Here is a 17692-nt window from a genome sequence, read left to right as displayed (position 1 = left end):
TTTTTGTTTTTTTCTCTCTCTCCACTTATGTCTCTTTCCAGCGAGATCTTGTATGCTGTGTGAGGCTATCCTCATCCTCTACTACAGGCTGTGATCAGAAGAATCACTAATTCATTTTTCCTATTTGATCTTCTAATCACAGGGCATTTATTAACAAGACTGGAAGACATACAGTAGTTGGCAGCTTTTAAACGTGTATGGACAGAGGCTTGCAAAACAGATATTTTAGTCTTTCAAATAGGTCATATTTAAGTTATGACTGACTTGTTGTTTGCACTGTGATTATTCTGGGCAACAAGCTGTTGACGGGTGTAAGGAAAAGACAAACATATAGTATCTGGCTCTGGTGCAGCAACACATTTTTTTCCACTGTGTCCGTTCAGCATCCATTCCCACTAGTTTAATCCTACTTAAGTGCTACTGCTCAGTCTTGTTAATAGAGAATTTCTCTCACGTCTTCTTCACCCCAGCAGTCTTGCCTCCAGGTATGGCTTATGCGTGGGTACTCCCTCTTTCCTTCCACAGCCCAGTGGTGTTAAGCTTTCTGATTAAATGCCATGTAGAGGGCGTAGTATAATAAAGGCTGGCCCTGCAGTTAGCAACCAGCTGACTACAGCAGATGGCTGGGCGGCAAACCAGATTACAGCCATCCGTCTTTAACGCTCTGACCTCATTGTGCCTCCGTCGACCCAACACGCTGAGCTGAACACCAGTGAAGTTTTATTAGCTCAAAATGAGGAAGCAGAACCTGGCGAGAGAGGCAGGAAGCACTAGAGCATGTACATAGGGATGTTGGGAGGGGAGGAAAAAAAAGAAAATGGGGGAAGGATAGAAGGTATGGACAGAAATGGGAGGAAAAGGAGAAATGAGATATCAAAGAAAGTCAGGGATGGCAGGGAGGGATGAATTTGTTGTGTTAGGGTGTTGAAGTACACAAAAAATAGTCTGAAGGGAGGACAGAAGGAAGACAGTCGTGTCAAAAGTGAAATTAGATGTCACGGTAAAATTTTAGGAAAAGTCAGCAAAAAGGCAACAAATCATGGAGGAGGAAGGAAATTTTGCCATGTAAAAGACAAGCAGGCTGACATCTCTGATATCTTACAACTCAACAAAACTAGCAGTCTAGCTGTGTGTTTAATTTGTGTGAAGACAGAATTATGTTCGATTCCAAGCCGTGCATTATTTTTCCCTGACCAATTAGAGCTGGAGTGGGGCTCTTCCCCTGGCTCTGTCAAGTGCCCTGGCCTCAGGCTACAAAGCGCAGGCTTGCAGAGCAACTGAGGGAATTAAGTAACGTGTTTAATAATGTGCTGTTTGGGGACGTCTGGCTCTGATTCTTTTTTGGCTCCACATCATTTATTACAATTTCAGGGCAGCAAATGTACTTGTTCAGAGCTTTGCAATTAGAGCAACAGTAAAATGTTTTTAGCTTCTTTGTTTCCCAATAGTCCAACGACTAAAGCCAGTTGTGTCCCAGACAGTATATGATCCAGTAATGATCGCACAGGTGGGGAAAGAGTACTAAACATGTTTGAAAATAGTTCAGTATAGTGAACAGATGCAGTTTTTTAAATCAAAGTCTATCTGTGAAGAGCCAACAGTGCCTCTGTCTTCTGATAACTGAGTAGTTTTATTTGCTTCACAGAAACAGTAAAATTTGATCTGGATTATTTAGCTTTGAATTTGTTGTATTTAATGGTAATTTATGGTAATGTATAATTAATGGTAATTTCACACTCGAAACTCATTCAGAAACATTTATACATTTCTGTACCATAACTTGACACCATGTTACAATTAGTCAGACGTTTGATTTGGAAGAGACTGACTTGAGTTCAGATCCCGTGTACGCTGGTAGCGTTCCGCTGGTAAGGACTGAAAGTCAGTGCTGCTCAACTATCTGTCGGTTTTTTAAACATAAAAAAAAAATCATTCCTCTGCACCGCCTGTCTCATCAGAAACCTGTGTATGCAGGCAGATTCTGGCTCGTTGCATTACAGGTTGGATTTGAAGACAGGTCAGTATGTGTGGAGTTTTCTCATCATCACTGCATCCAAAACAAAAGCATTTTATCTAGCCATATTTTACCCACTGTAAGTGCTATTACAGTACCTTAACCCTTCTGTGAGACCTTATTTCTTTCTTTTCAGATCCTAAGATTCTAATTAAATACTATACCAATTTTTTTTTTTTAAATGTAATTGAACAAACTAAAAAATAGAAGCTGGTTAAAGGTGAATAAACCTTACACAGTAGTATTTCTCTCCTCTTCTCTTCTCTCACAACCTGCTGTAAATAAACAATGCTTTCCTGTGTTATGTGAGGAACTCTGAATGCTCCACAGCATTTTAAAAACTGCCTACTGAGACACCAGTTGTTAGCTAGTTGTCCCCAAAGGCAAAACTTGAGGATGGGGCACCTCTGTGGTGGCTGTATCCTTCTCTGAAATGATCAGATCTTTCACGTTTTGGGAAATTGGTGCAGTCAGCTCAGTCATGATACACACACACACACGCACACACACCCACACACTGGTAATGAGTATTCAGTGTAACCTCACATCTGCACGGTGACAGGTCTCAGTGTACCTGCTCCTCTGGGTGTTACCATGTCACCCAATCTAGGACCCATTTTTTTTTAAGTGATGGAGAAGTGTTTCTGCAACAATCTACCACCCGTTCTCTATTCTATTTTTTGTGAACAGTGACAGAAAACATGAAGAGTTTGGACAGAAATGCTTCTCTTTCCACCAGCCTCAAAATGTATATCTTCTCGTCTTTCCTTGTTTTTTTTTCCATTTCTGGGAATTATGAGTTTTTTTCTCAGCTGGCCAAGCTGAACCCTTTAGATTTCTGTGATGAATGTGCACCCTTATATTGCTGTGTGTGGACTTTGTCATCACAGAAGAAACTACAAGCTTATCTATGTAATGAGACATATGAGCTGTGTCTCAGGGCTTTGTCTGTGTGGCACATGTGAAATATTGCATCTGTGCTCCATGGCAACATTCAGACAAAACTTGCCAGAAGTTGGAAGTTGCCAGAGTATGGTGCAGGCCTGTTATTTGTCAGCATTTTCAAGGACCAGCAATACAAGCGTTAGTCGAGAAATAGGCTAATGCAACAAAGATATGTTTATATCTGCTTCTTAGGCAAGGAGAAAATGGGTCGGTGTGCTTCAAGTCCCTGTTTGCTCTGTATTCATTTGTCTGCCTCTCGTTAGGGGTAAATCCAGATCATTAACTTTCATTTCACACTGTAACAAAGCTTTCCACACATGAAATGGAAGATGTGCAGAGACTTATTGGAGACTCAGTAGAAGATTTTTATTGTAATAAGTGGGACCCTGCTCTCCAATGACTCTGGTAGTGCGAGGAGTCATTAACGAGCCAGCAACATCACATATAGCCAACTGTAGATGGAGAAGACAAGATAGCAGATAGAAGCAAAGTATGAGGCAGAGATTGATGGTGCTGCTGTTCCTCATTTCATTTTCCTGCACAAGGACAGATACAGTGGGGCCAGCAGCCTGAGGTGCAATACACATATCCTGCTCTGCATTGGCGAAGTTGCAGAGCGAGGAAGAAGAATGTGATTTAAAATAATACTCATCTTATTTCAAAGCTTTTAGAGGATGTTTTAAATGGGTTTTGCATCTTTAATGATTACTAAAGCCTTTTATTGCCAGAGAAATTTTAATTAATCAGTAAAAATTCAGTTTGACTTTTATGTCTAATTCAGCAAATAGATTTCAAAAGCCTCGCAGCTGAAAAACAAGGGGACTGAACCAATGAATTAATTTAAAGCTTAATGTAGTTTTCTCTACAGTCAAAGGACAGCTGGATTTTGTATTTCTAATATATAGGACAGAAAAGAAGCTCACCTACACAAGCTCTTAGTCAAGTGACATTAAATTAGATATCTTTTATAAGTGGCAGTGGGTAGGCACTCGCCTTGCAGCTGGAAGGTTGCAGGTTCGAGCCCCTGTCCCTGTGCTGCGTTGTGTCCTTGGGCAAGACACTTAAACCACATTGCCTAACGGTTGTGCCGGTCTCTGCGTGACCGCAGATGCTTGTCTCTGGATGACTGATCTGGAACGATCATTTCGTTGTGTGCCTTGTGCGCACAATGACAATGAGTTGAAGCTAACAAAAGCCAGACTTCTGGCTGCTTCAATGTTGCTCTCTTTCTTATTCTTTAACTAAAGGATTTATTGAGTTGCCTACAAATACTGAGAATAGCTGAAAGCACCTTGGTGTGTCAGGAAGTGACAAAGTTAATGCAGCTTCTCTTGTTCAAATTATATTTTCCTGATCACACTCCTGAGCTCTAAGCTTTAAGTATTAAAGCAAGTGCATTCGTATTGTTGTGATTTTACTTTTATTGCCTGTGAAGATGTACAGCGTGGTTCTGGCAGTCCATGTCATTTTTCCAGTCATAATTACCCCGTATCTAAAGCGCCTCTCAATCTGTCCTGGCAGTTAGCAAATCCCCACAGGCATATGAAACTGCAGGAGAGCTAAAGCTCTGATTTTGTATCTCATTAACACACCAAATGAGATATTAATCTCCCTCAGACATGGCACAACCCTGAGCAAATTGTTGGTGTTCAGTCAAGAGGAAAATGATTTGCTAGCAGTGCTGAAGGGCATGTTGGAGCCGAGCGTGTGAGCGACACATGACGTGTCAGATGTGCAGACATCACAAAGTCGTCCAAGTTACTGTTGCAGAGTTATTTTTATTTGACAATAAAAGAGGTTACCCATAACTGTGTGGTTGCTGGCATTTTATGTCTTTATAGTGTAGTGTTGGATAGCTCTGCAACCATGATTAGTAAATCATACACAGTCCACTAAAAGCACTTAACTGCACACCTGCCATTACTGTTTACATCTGTGTGAAAAAGGTGTTGACAATTTGGAAAGAGTAGAATAATATGAACGCATCTCTACAAACACCCGAGCATCAACTGTCTACTCCAATCTAAAGACATATTGAACAGTATAACTCGCTGGCTCTTCTTTAAAACCAGCTCTATCAAACTAAGATCTCTAACTAAGGCTAATGTTTTTATTATTATTATTATTTTTAATCATCTCCAGGTGCGTGAGAATGCCAAGCAAGATCTCAAGGATGGGCTGGCTCTCTACAACTCGGAAAACAACATAGGCCTGCGAAATGCCTGGAACATCATCCAAGCAGAGGTAGGTGCACCTCACATCATGCATTTACAGTCAATATTAGAAACATTACTGGGAATGTTTAATCACTAAAAAAAAAAAAAAAACACACACACAAAAAAAATCTAAATTACTAAAATATATTTAAATATTCCAGGTAATGTATGTCCTGGCTTGTAGCTGTGATATTAAATTATAATTTTTTTTACATTAAAGTTTAAGTGGTTTTTTTTGAGGCAACTGAGGGCATACAGAATTAACTCATCTTACATCTGGCATGTGTGTGTGTGGCATTCACAGTGGAAGTGCTGCGGAGTTATAGCATACACCGACTGGCACGAGGCTCTGAAGGAGAAGGCAGTTCCTGACCGCTGTTGCCAGGAGCACTACCAAAACTGTGGGCGTAACTCCACCAACATGTTTTGGAACAGGGTGAGTTGACCTGGACTGTAAGGCAGGGTTTGCAACAAAAGTGAGTTTTACCTCTCAGTGTTTTGCTTTTGCTTTTAAGTGTAAGAGTCATACATCTGGTCTTTGTAGAAAATTAAAAATGAACAGTTTAGACTCCACGGTTGATATTTAATTCAATAAAACTCCTTTCATTATCCATCCATCCATTTTCTTCTGCTTATCCTATTGAAGGTTGCAGGGGTAAACCACCTGGAGAGGTTACCAATCTGTTGTAGTGCTAACATGTAGAGGCATACAATCATTCATGCTCACATTCACACCTGCAGTCAATTTAGACTCACAAAGAGAATACCTTAATTTCACACATAAAGGGCCCGGGCTGAATTCAAACCCTCTTGCTGTGGGGTGATGGTGAGATTTTTATTTTTTTTTGGTTATTTATTTATTATGATCAAGTGATGTACAAATTAATTTTTTAGCTGCTCTTGGCTGAACGGTTTGTGTTGTTCCACCTTTCTCCTTCAAATACCCTGAAAATGTTCTGTTGGATTCACTTCACACAATATCCCTTACCGGGTTACAGTTTCAGCCTACCAGTTGTTCATGGGATTTGGTACCCAATCTCAGAGTGTAGGGATGATGATATCTCCACCCTGACCTGGCTCCCCCTTGCCATAGCATTTATGTTGTACCTCCTCAATCTCTAGTTGCGATAGCAATTGCTTCTTGCGAATGTTGGAACACTGAGCTACTAGCTATTTCGATGTTAGTCTAGATGTTGGGTGTTGAAGAATCCATAGGTCCCACATCCTCTTTCACTGGGGTTACATGCATAATGGCATTCCAACAGTTTCCTATATCACAAATGAGCCAGCTGCTAATGGATTCCAAGACACACTTGGAATGGCTAACCAAAGGCCAGACAGTCCTGATCCCCAAGGATCCCCAGAAGGGACCGGTCCCATCCAACTACTGGACAATAACCTGCCTCAGCACAATACGGAACCTCCTGTCAGGCATCATACGGCTAAGATGAAGAGGCACATGGCTCGATACATGAGCAGGGCCCAAAAGGAACTGGCAGAAATACCAGAGGAGCAAAACACCAGCTACTGGTAGATAGAGCAGTCACTCGAGACTGTAAGACCAGACTGACCGACCTGTGCACTGCCTGGATTGACTACAAGAAATCCTATGACTCAACACCTCACACATGGATCCTGGAATTCCTCAAACTATATAAGACGCACTACCAGAAGGCAACTTTGCAGACACTGAGAATAGCTATAAGTACCTTGGAATCATGGGAAGCATGAAGATCCAGGCAGTCAACACCTAAACTCTGCCGGTTATCAGATACCCTACTGGGATAGTAAACTGGTCAAAGGAGGAGATGGAAGCCACTGATATCAAGACAAGAAAGCTCCTTACCATGCAGGGTGGGTTTCATCCCAAGTCCAGCACCCTGAGACTGTACACTAAACACCAGGAGGCCGAGGACTAGTGAGTGTCAGAACAACTATGGCCACAACTGATCATGTGCTTAGTGAATACCACTGGCAGCAGAAACTTGAGAAAGGCAGATAGAAGCAGTGACTGATATCAAATTATCTTACCAAAGGCTGAACAAAGTTGGACTGAAAGACAGCACAGAGGCACTAATATTGGCAGCACAAGAAAAAGCTCTATGCACAAGATCGAGGTGGTGTTATGGAGCAAGCACACCTTGCTCCATAACACCACATTTCATGCATCACTGTGGATACTCTGCATCAAATATGCTGGACTCAAAACTCTGCTTTAACATGTATCCCTATTTGTAAAGTTATGGCCTCTCTTCGTGGTAGTTTTTCCACTTACGTAAAATATGTGTTCTAAACGTGTCTCCAGACTGAACAAAGCCAAACTTGATACCATGTTTGTGCAATTTTGACTGCTGAAGTATTTTATATAATGTGTTTATTTGCTTGAGTCAGCCAATGTACCAACTGAAACAGACGTTAGCTTGAGGTAGCCAGCAACTAACTGGCTGGCTGTGTCTGTTTATGTGTGTGTGTATACACTGCTTACGCTGCATTTGTGTAACAACTCAGAGTGATCTCAGCTTCACAAGGACCCCCAGTTCCTACTTCACTTTACTTCCAATGTCTTTATTTTTATCTTTTTTCCTGTAGTCTGGGTGCACTTATAAAATTATACATGTATATATTTGCGTAAGTTGAAGCCTTTTTTAGCCTGCACAGACACATTTCTTTGTGGAGGGAGGTAAATAAAGTGAACAACCATGACAGCAAGAAGGTCTTGACAGATGCATCCGCATAACAATTGAAGAGTTTCAGCTTCCCCTAGGTATGAATATGTGATTAGGAATAACTGGCCATCTTTTCAGTATATGCAACCACTGTGAAAGGGTGGCACCCTCTTAGGAGTCTTTGCTTCAATTTGCACCTTCCTGAGCAAATGTTTCACTCGGCTCCCTTGGCTTTGTAAATTCACTACAAGATCCCGCAGAGTTCTGCTCTTTTCCTGAGTCATGCTTTATGAAAATAGCAGTCTGTGGTACACCATTTAATCTCTAACACCTACAGCATCTGATATTTTGACTGCACCTCACTTTCCAATCCTTTTTACTCCTTAACTCCTGGGGTACAGTGCATAGCACATACTGGACACATTGAGATAGTTGTCTGACATTGTCTAACATTCACCTGATGTCCTTGAAACTTTTAGATACCATATTTGCAACTGTCAGTGTAGAGCTTCGTGCTACGTATCTTTCCCATCTCAGCCAAACAAATTTCTCTTGCTCTCATCTGATGAAACATTGTGCTCCTAATCTTCACCAGCCTGTTTTTCCTGTTCTTTAGCAAAGTTAAATCTTTCAAATTTGGTGCCACAGAAGAAGAGTGAATGAGGTTTTTTTTCTTTTCCTTTTTTTTTTTTTTTTTTTTGAGATATACACAAAGAGATTGGCATTAAGCAATGTTCTTGTCTGAGCTGTCACTAAATCTCCAATTTCCATTTAAAACACCTGTTGCAAGATTGAACCACTTGCACTTCTGATTTTCAGAGCTGTACTTTGCAAGAAGTGCACTGTCTGTGGAGTTTCAGGTGTAGGGCCACTGTGGCTCTGATTAGTGTTACTGTGGTTCTTTTATACCTCCTGATTACTGCTGCAGCTGTGTTCTGCTGGCTTTCAGCCGGGTATCAATTTTCCAAAGATATCAAAAATTGTATTTTTCAGTTCGGCAAGAAATTCTTCTCCATATAACGCAGACATGCAGATAGACGAAGGACATTGCACTGTTAACAGGTCATATTATAGCCATGCTCATGCAATTAGGCTAATTGAAAATTATCAGCGTACTTAATTTTGTTTCACTGAGCACAGTTTTTCTCAGTGGCGTGGCAGCGTTTAAAGGTTTTATCAGTTTTGCTTCACCGAATTTCTATGAGGACTTTTTGGTAAATTTACATTAAACAATATCAATAAAGAACAGATTACTGAATATGCCTAGTGGCACAAAGGGTTTTGTTTGAAAATATTTTTTCAGTGCTTTTTTTTTTGTTTTGTATTAGGCTAAAATGAATCAAAAAGCTGCAAAACGAACAAAAAGAAATGCAAAACGTCCATAAAAACTTAAACAAGGAGGCTCAAAAAACCCAACTGTAAAGTGACCACAACAGGAAAACTTCTACAGAAGTGCTGTAACATACTACCTTTAAATTATACTTCTGTTTCTCTGAAATACCATATTTGTCCATTTTATGCCCCAAATTCACAAGAGACATGCATCTTTAAGCTTTAGTCCATCTGTTATTTTTTTCAACACTTTGCAAGTACTTAAAGTAGCTTTAAAGTTTTTCTCTAAATTCTGATCATAATGGATTTTTCTATTGTGCGTGGCAGCAGCCCTTCTTTTCTCAAAAAAACCTTGCAGCACAGTGTTCACCAATATTCCCCATATTACAACTTTAATCTGCTATTGGTCTGGCATGTGGTTCGTTAGCTCGACCAAAGTAGAGGATTAAAAGCTGTAATATAATTGCCAAAATGAGAAAAGGCAGACATTGAGCCGGCCCACTGGGAAAGCTCATCTTTAAAAGCTTGTGTGGAATCTCGCCCAGAGGAGGCGGCCACACGCTTTGTAGTTAACTTTTACATGCTGCCTCAGCAAGCCCAGTCAAGAAGGGGCACCTTTTTGTAGCTGAAACTACCATTAAGTTCATCATGTTACATCCCTGCCAGTGATTGGCCTCTGAATGAACCCAGGTGGGAATGTATTTAAGCGTACGATTAGTGCACGTCTGCTTATGTGTCCCATATGTCTGCAATATAAATGTCATCCCCCGTAATTCACGTGTTTAATAACTCACCTGCTCGTTATCCATACTTTGGTATACTTCATATGCTTTCTTCAGGAAAACTGCAAACTGGATGATTGAGTTTTCTCCTGGGGAGCTGAACAGGGGGCAGCCATCACTGCAACTAAAGTGTCATAAACTGAAAATGTATATTTTAGTGGGATCTTAAAAAGATTTTGTTCCTTTTCAGGGCTGCTTCGAGAAAGTGGAGGGATGGCTGGATGACAATAAGTATCTGCTTGGAACCATAGGCATGGTCATCTTGGTAGTGGAGGTAAGAGGATTTGTGATAAACAACTCTTTCCTGTTTCCTCTCTTACCTTTGTGTCTCCTGCCATGTTAAAAAAATTAAAAGTGGCCACTTCTATTGAGAAGGTTATGAATGCTCAATGGGCATTCTGGACTCCTGCACACCCTGAAATACGTAAGTTCCTGTCTTGTGCACTCTGGTCCTGTCTGGAATAATCAAAGCCACTTGGCTTTGTGCCAAGCTATAAGGAGCTGTGAGAAGACAAGAGAGCAGAGATGCTGAACAAGTACAGAGGAGCAAGTATAGTGTCACAGATTAAAGGCTCTGTAGCGAGGGGTGGTAGAAATTCCACTGGTAAACTTTGCTTCACTTGTATCCCTCTTAATACAGTTAGTGTCTCAGAATGTAGTATTTCCACTTACTTTGAGGTTGCGTTTGAAAAGTGTTTGCCATTTTTGTGCAAATTTTGAGGTCTAGACTGTTTTATATCATGTGTTTTAATTGCTCCAGTCAGCCAGTATTTCAACAGAACAGACAGTAGCGGTAGTTATTCGGCAACTAACTGCACAGAAACACACGTAAGCATGGTGGACAACAAGGGCAGAAAGAACAATATGAGTTCATGAACGCAAGTAACAACTGAAAGTGAGTGTGAATGGTTGTCTGTCTGTATATGTCACCACTGGCAAACTGTCAGGGGTCTTTGCTTCAATTTGCGCCTCCTTCAACGAATGTTTTCACACTCCCTTGACTTTGTAAATTCACTACAAGATCCAGCAGAGATCTGCTCTTTTTCCTGACTCATCCTCTATAGCAATAGCTGCCTGGTGCACCTTTTTCCTAAGTCCGTTTAATCTCCCACACCTGACATCGCTGACTGCACCTCACCCTCCAATCCTTTTCACTTCTTCTGGTGCCAAGGTACATGACAAGTACCATATACATTAAGATCTCTACCCTTGAAACCTTCATACTTATTTCTCAGTGGTACAGTCTTTTCCCTGCCTACCCAGATATGTCTGTGACCATGTGCATGCAGGACAAGGCTTCACTTTGCTAATGCATGAATTCATGGTCCATTTGAAGCAAGGTGTCCTCACCAGAAAGGAAAATCTACCTGTTGAGTTTTGCATGCTTCTGCACATAATAATATCCTCAGGGAGGGATAGCTCTTGCACAGCCACGCTAGAGAATGTGTGCATTATATATGATCACACTGTGCTCACAAGAATTTGTTGAATTTCACATTCTCCTCCATACCCACAGCATGCATATGCAGAATACTGACCGTTATGGATACACTCACATTTTCCCCTGATTCAGGCCAGAGCTGGGGTGAAGTTATGAACGATTAGCAGATTTAAAGGGCAAGATATGACATGACAATGAAGAGCATAATGATAAAGTTAATGTCTCATATATCCACGGTGGCACTGTTTTTTTTTTAATAATTTAGGACCAGCAGCTTACTGTATATGACAAAGTTTGTTAAATTCCAGTATGTCTTCATACACAATGGCTTCAGAAATCTCAGCAATATTTCTATATTTTTAAGCAGGAATGGATGATTGCGCTTTAAAATGTCCTGTAGGAGTAACTGTCATCCTGTCTCTCAGACTGATTGAAGCAGATAGCAGAAACCTCCTGTCAGAGTTGCACAGATGAGCTGAGATGTAAATAATTGGGTTGGCTTTAAAGCATTTTTTTCATCTGTCCTAACTCCGTCACAGCTCGATGTTTACCTCAAATGGCATTCTGTTTTGATTGACACCAGTTTAAGGTGGCATTTTCTCTGAAGCCACTCTACAAATTAGGTTTTGACTGAAGCTAAAAAAGAATCAGCAGCTTTCCCCAGCTAATCGCAAACCATAGGGATCCCTAGTGGAATCCACATTTCCTTTTCTTTTTTATTAAAAACTATGCACCATTCAGTATTTTTCAGTTTCCCTGCCATCACAACTTTGCCAGATAATGGTTTTAGGATCAGCCTTGCAACTGTGTTTGATGTGGAAGTATCAGGGGTAATGGAAACTTCAAAGAGATAGCTAGCTACTTTGATTCAGTGGCATCTCAATTTACTTCATTGGCTTAATGCTTGTGCACGCTGTACATTTTTGCCATCACATAGATTCCAGAGCTACCATTTGAAAGCCATCTGAGAAAAAGACACTGAACTAAAATGTGGTCGTGGTTCACCACAGGATTTATGGTGCATCAGAAACACAGCCTAAATAGACTACATAGACACACCTGCACATATATTACACATAAATAGATACTATAGAAAGCATCTGTACATATGTTCACTATCTCCTTTTTTCCTCCTCCACAGCTCCTGGGCATGGCGTTCTCCATGACATTGTTCCACCACATTCACAGAACAGGAAAGAAGTATGACGCTTAGCCTTGGGAGAAGCACCAAATGGAGAGGAGTCCCAGTGCTTGATGGGATAAGACTCTGGTTTAAACATTTATGCTTTCCCCTTAGCATCCTTTGACCCCTTTCCAGATCATCTGTACAGATTCCAGCTGCTCTGTTCTGCTGTCTCCTCTCACCATTCATTTTGCCAAAGAGTAACACAACTGGAAGAGAAGAGGCACCTACTTTTGGCAAGAAGGAGAATCCCATATGTTGTCCCTCCTCGAGTTTACGTGTTTTTGTTTTTTTTGTCTTTTTTGAACTAACCAATTGCTGGAAGGAAAGACAGACTCTGAGACAATGAAGAATTTACTAATGCCCAAACAACCCCCTTGGGGGGGAACCCATGAAACTGACAAATACCTCCACCTCTTGTGGAGCTTTTTCCTCATGCTTATGAAATTCTAGCCCTGTTTTTTTTTTTTTTTTTCCTTGTAAATGAAAAAGATCCAACATGGCATGCTAGTTTTCTACTTCACTGATTTTAGCTTTGACATTGAAATGTCAGATGTTACAATTTTTTTTAAATTTCTTGTTTATTTGTTAGATTTTTTTGTAAGTATGTCATCCTGTGGAATGTAAGTGTTGAACAGATCAGTGCAATGAGTTCTCAGATGTGCAGCGTGTATATGTGTGGGGTTGGATTTGTGGTGACGTTGTTGAAGAGGGGCAAAGACATGTAAGGATGCAGAGGTTTAGGTAAAATGAGCTTGATGGACGAGCGCCATGAGGAATCATCAGTGGATTAATTTTATTCCAAATTCTGCAGTATCCTCTGAATAATAAACTCTAATAGACAAATTTGGCTGTGAACAAACTCACACACACACACACACACACACACATACACATATACATCTTGTGCTGCCACATAGCAGCATACCATTCCCTGTTAGACAATACAAATGGTGTAAAATGGCTGTTTATTAGGGCTCCAGCAGCACTGTCAGCTGTAGAGATCTAGGTGATAAAGTCTCTCCTTCAAAGAAACAGACTGGGTTGTGTATGTGCATGCTTTTTTATCACAGTCTAGGCTGCAGAGGGAAAAAAAAAACCACAGAGAAACACTTAGAAGCAAGGGCAGGATGGGGCAAAAACAGAGCAGACACGTTGTCTCGTTTCTGCTATCAATAGTGTTAACAGTGGTGGATTCTAGCCTTTCTGTATTGAAGATCTCATCCATTCACTACGCCCTCCCCGTGCTTTCTCTTTGTGGCTGCCAACTCACCCCTGCCTCCATCTTTTCTTTTTCACTCTAATTTTCTTTCTTTGTGTCAGACAGCAATGAGTCTCATGCTCCATTCGTACACAAAGTGCTTCTGCTGACATTCCTGCTCATCGCACGTTTACACCTCCGGTTTGCAACCCCTCCGATTTCATTCAGGCATCGTTTTCTTGCAGCAAAGGGAGGTGGAGGAGGTGGGAGTGTAGCCAGATCAAAGCTCAGACAGATAGGTATGGCAACATGCCCTGTAGGACACATCAGTTTATGTCTGTTTACAGCTGCATTCACTGCAGGAGGCCAGAGTGTCAGCCTTCCTCCTGAAGACTGAAAATATTCCATCTGCTGTGGCAACTTCAAGAAATGCCCTCCAGTGCATCTGCTCTAGGCTTCAAACTCTCTAAAGAGGCTGCGGTATAAAGAACTAGCTTACTGTTAAAGGATCATTTCGATTTTTTGGAATCATGAGGTTATATTCAATTGCGACGCTGTACTTTACAGAGTACTTACACTGTTTCTACATTGTTTACCCATCCGAGAGGAATTAAGTATTGTGCTAGTTAGGTTAAGTCCTCATGCACAACTAGCCGAGCCGAGTTTGGTTACCGCGGAAGCTGCCAATTAAACCTTTACGAGTGGTTGCATTCTGAATTGTATCCTACATTAGAGCTGCAATTCAATTTGTTGCTTTGGATGAAGCCTTGAAACTCAAACGCTGTTCATTTCTGCTACATGAGCTAACAAAGAAAATAGCCCGCCGAGATTTACTCATTAGATGTCTCCCTGATCTGAGAGAGTGTTTGAAATCATTGTTGGCAATTTATTTTTTAATTGGTTTTATGATTTCTTAATCAGAGGTGCAGCTTTAGGAAGAAAAAAGGGGAATTCTTACAACAGGAAGCAAGAGATTTGTGCTGTTATGTTTAGTGACCCTGCTGGGTGTGATACACTGTCTGACCCCATATGCTCCAGCTCTTCCTGTTGTGTCCACGGGGGAAACATGACAGCTGCTGATGTACAGCGCAGGCACAAGTGGTCACATTACCTCTGCTTGGCTGCCTCCACAAACTCTACCCATCCCTTATTTACTGCCTCACTCTGCAGACACCTGGCGCTATACGGTAGCTGGCGGCCCCGACACTGTAGAAATACATTGTGCTTTGGACACCTTAAGGCACTTATATACCCAGGACAGGTTACTGGAGGAATAGCTGAAACAGTTTTGTAAATCAGGCTGTGCTGTATCCTTACTGCAAAAGAGGAAGTTTATAGGAAAGCCAAAATGGCCACACATGTAACAGAAAGCATGAGAATGCAGAATGGTGGAAATAAAAGAAATCCATTGTGAGGTCAGAACCTCAATGTAACTGTTTGCTCCCCCAGCTGATCTGACTGTGCCGACATTTTCTTCTTTGTGTGGAATCCTTTCCCCGTTTTCCATGATTATTTCAGAGTAAATGTTACTTTGTGTTTGTAATATGCAGGGATGAATGCCATTTTAACAGAGGCTGTTTAATTATGTTATTTTTGTACATTTTTGCTGTTTTAATGTTTGTTTTTTATACAACATGCAGTTGATTTTCTTGTTGTAGGTTCTGTTTTTTTTTCTTCATTTGTGTGACACCATTAAGGATATTTTTTTCTTAGAGGATTAGTCTTTGCAGTGTTCCACTACAACATGCAAAAATGCCTTTTCTGTCTTTCAGTGATACAGGCGGTTAAAGCAATTAACTTAGAAAAAAATAGAAGAAAAATCTGGCATACAGTGTCAGGGAAACTCCACAAAAGACATACTGCGCTCTTGTCATTGTGCTTCTTTGTATTAAGATCAAATTTAATTGAATTAGGACGTGCAGTTATAATCTGCAATATCTCTTAAAACTGCCAGTGTAAGACCCATTTTGTATTCTTAGAGCATGAACTGTTAGATGACTGTACCACAGAGTTAGATGAGTATACAACAGAGTTCATGTCACCAGTATATCAGCGCCGTATGATAGCTCAAGATGTAAATATGCCCATTTTCCAACTGATGTAACTTACTGTTATACCTCTGCCACTTCACCTAACATTTACATCCGCAGTCTAATTGTCGAACAACCCATGCCCTTTTGTGCTCATTTAGACACTTGTACTGTATGTTATCCATTTTTCATGTTTGCCAGTTTTCCTGCCTGTTTTAGTTTCAAGCACCAGTGTAAGTGTTAAGGAAATTTGTGTTTTGTCAGTACAGTTCTCATATTTTTTTGGCTGCGTTTTCATCTTTTAGTAAAACATTTTTTCATATGATTTTTTTATATATTTTTTGAAGGAATTATAAAATATTCCCTCTCATCCATGGAAACACTCCCAGTAAGCCACGGAAATGGTGAAGGAAGGATGCACATGCAGTAATTGGGTTTTGTCTGCTGTGAAGAATTCTGAACATAGAAACTGTTTGTTTGTTGTTGGGTTTTTTTCCTTTTCTTTTTTTTTTTTTGCCACCTTCGACATATTATTTCTGTAATCTGCTCCTAATCCTTCCCCCTCCCCGTGCCGAAGCTGAATATGTGAGCAGTGGAAATGTATGCTCTAGAAATGGTGTGTTTGATGTTGTGTTCTGCTGGGTGGCACTATCAGATACCTGCCAACCTTGTCCTGTGGAGTTTTCTGCTACACGTGAAAGCACTCTGAATATCTATACTCGCTGGTGCACTACTTTCTCTTTACTCGCTAAATCGACTATTTTTTAAATAAAGGAAAGAGTGTCGGAAAAATTCCCATGATACAGTACGCTTATTGCCTTTCATGTTTAATGACTTGATGCTCCAGATGTATTCCCTTTTTATGTTTCCGTCAATTATATTTGATTCTGATTCCCCCCCCCCCCTCCCCCAGGGTGGGGTGGGTGGTAAACTTGGCATGAAGTCACAGCAGATCCCGTGATCACTGATGTGTTCTATGTAAGAAAACCCTGCCTGAAAATGGCCACTTTTTTTAAAAAAACATAACTAAACCTGGGGGACTGTTGTCCTAAAGATGCAGAGATGAGTTAATGGTAGTCAGCCAGTCAAGAAGAGGTTCTTTTTCTGAAGAACAAAGCAAAGATGATGAAAGTGGGAACCATTGCCAATTTGTCTCATGCTTCAACAGCATGGAGTGAAAAGCTCAGTATTTTTGTACGCAGCTTGATCCCCTCCTTTTAACCTAATTGTAATCGGGCCTGTGTGTGATAGTGAGCGGAGTTTATTGTGCCATTCCACCCTGGCTTTTGTTTTTCCATCACTGTTCCTTCTATGCAAAAAAAAATGACCTATTTTAGCCTTTGTACAGATTATTTTGTATAAATAACGTACTGAAATAAAGTGAACAGAATCAACCATGGATACTTTTTTTCCCTTAATATTCTTAAAGCATTTCTTCTTTTTTTTTTTTCTTTTTTTTAATTTCTCCGCTTCATCCACCAGCACAGCTCATCTCATTAACCTGAATCTGGAAGGCTTTCATTTTGATGAGACTGTTTAATTTGTCCCCACACCGCATTGCTGAGCTTGTTAACCTGCGATGGAGGTGATCTGCAAGTTGTTTCTGTTACTACCTCTTCTCACACCATCTTCTTTCCCTGGGTATACCTGTCATCTTTTTAACATCACATGCAAAAACAGCATGGTTCACACTGCTGCAGGGTTACTGCTGCTTCCTATTATTTGTTCTTTTAAGCCTCTGCTGTGCTAAATAGATCTGTAGTAGCAGGTAAATGTTTAAACACGTGCTTCCATTTAAGGGTTTTTCAACTATCTAAAGATATCAAAACTATACAACTGTGTAGGTTGTTTTATTCAGAATCCAACACAACACAACTAGCTT

At 40.6% G+C, this 17692-nt stretch overlaps 1 protein-coding gene across 8 annotated transcripts in view; it reads left to right on the top strand.

Annotated features, from left to right (window-relative positions):
• Window positions 1–16604, top strand: part of tspan9a (tetraspanin 9a) — a 187592-nt gene extending 170988 nt beyond the window's left edge. For all 8 annotated transcript variants that reach the window (XM_030730901.1, XM_030730900.1, XM_030730898.1 and 5 more), the window contains 4 exons: window positions 5102–5203; window positions 5480–5611; window positions 10146–10229; window positions 12538–16604. In XM_030730901.1, coding sequence (XP_030586761.1) covers window positions 5102–5203; window positions 5480–5611; window positions 10146–10229; window positions 12538–12609 — 390 coding nt within the window. In that variant the 3' untranslated portion in view covers window positions 12610–16604. The remainder of the gene's footprint in view (window positions 1–5101; window positions 5204–5479; window positions 5612–10145; window positions 10230–12537) is intronic.
• Window positions 16605–17692: the final 1088 nt, after the last annotated feature.

This window comes from Archocentrus centrarchus, chromosome 6 (genome assembly GCF_007364275.1).
Source record: "Archocentrus centrarchus isolate MPI-CPG fArcCen1 chromosome 6, fArcCen1, whole genome shotgun sequence".
Classification (NCBI taxonomy): domain Eukaryota; kingdom Metazoa; phylum Chordata; class Actinopteri; order Cichliformes; family Cichlidae; genus Archocentrus; species Archocentrus centrarchus.
The sequence above is the reverse complement of the archived record's forward strand: the minus strand, read 5'-3'. Positions and strand labels throughout refer to the sequence as shown.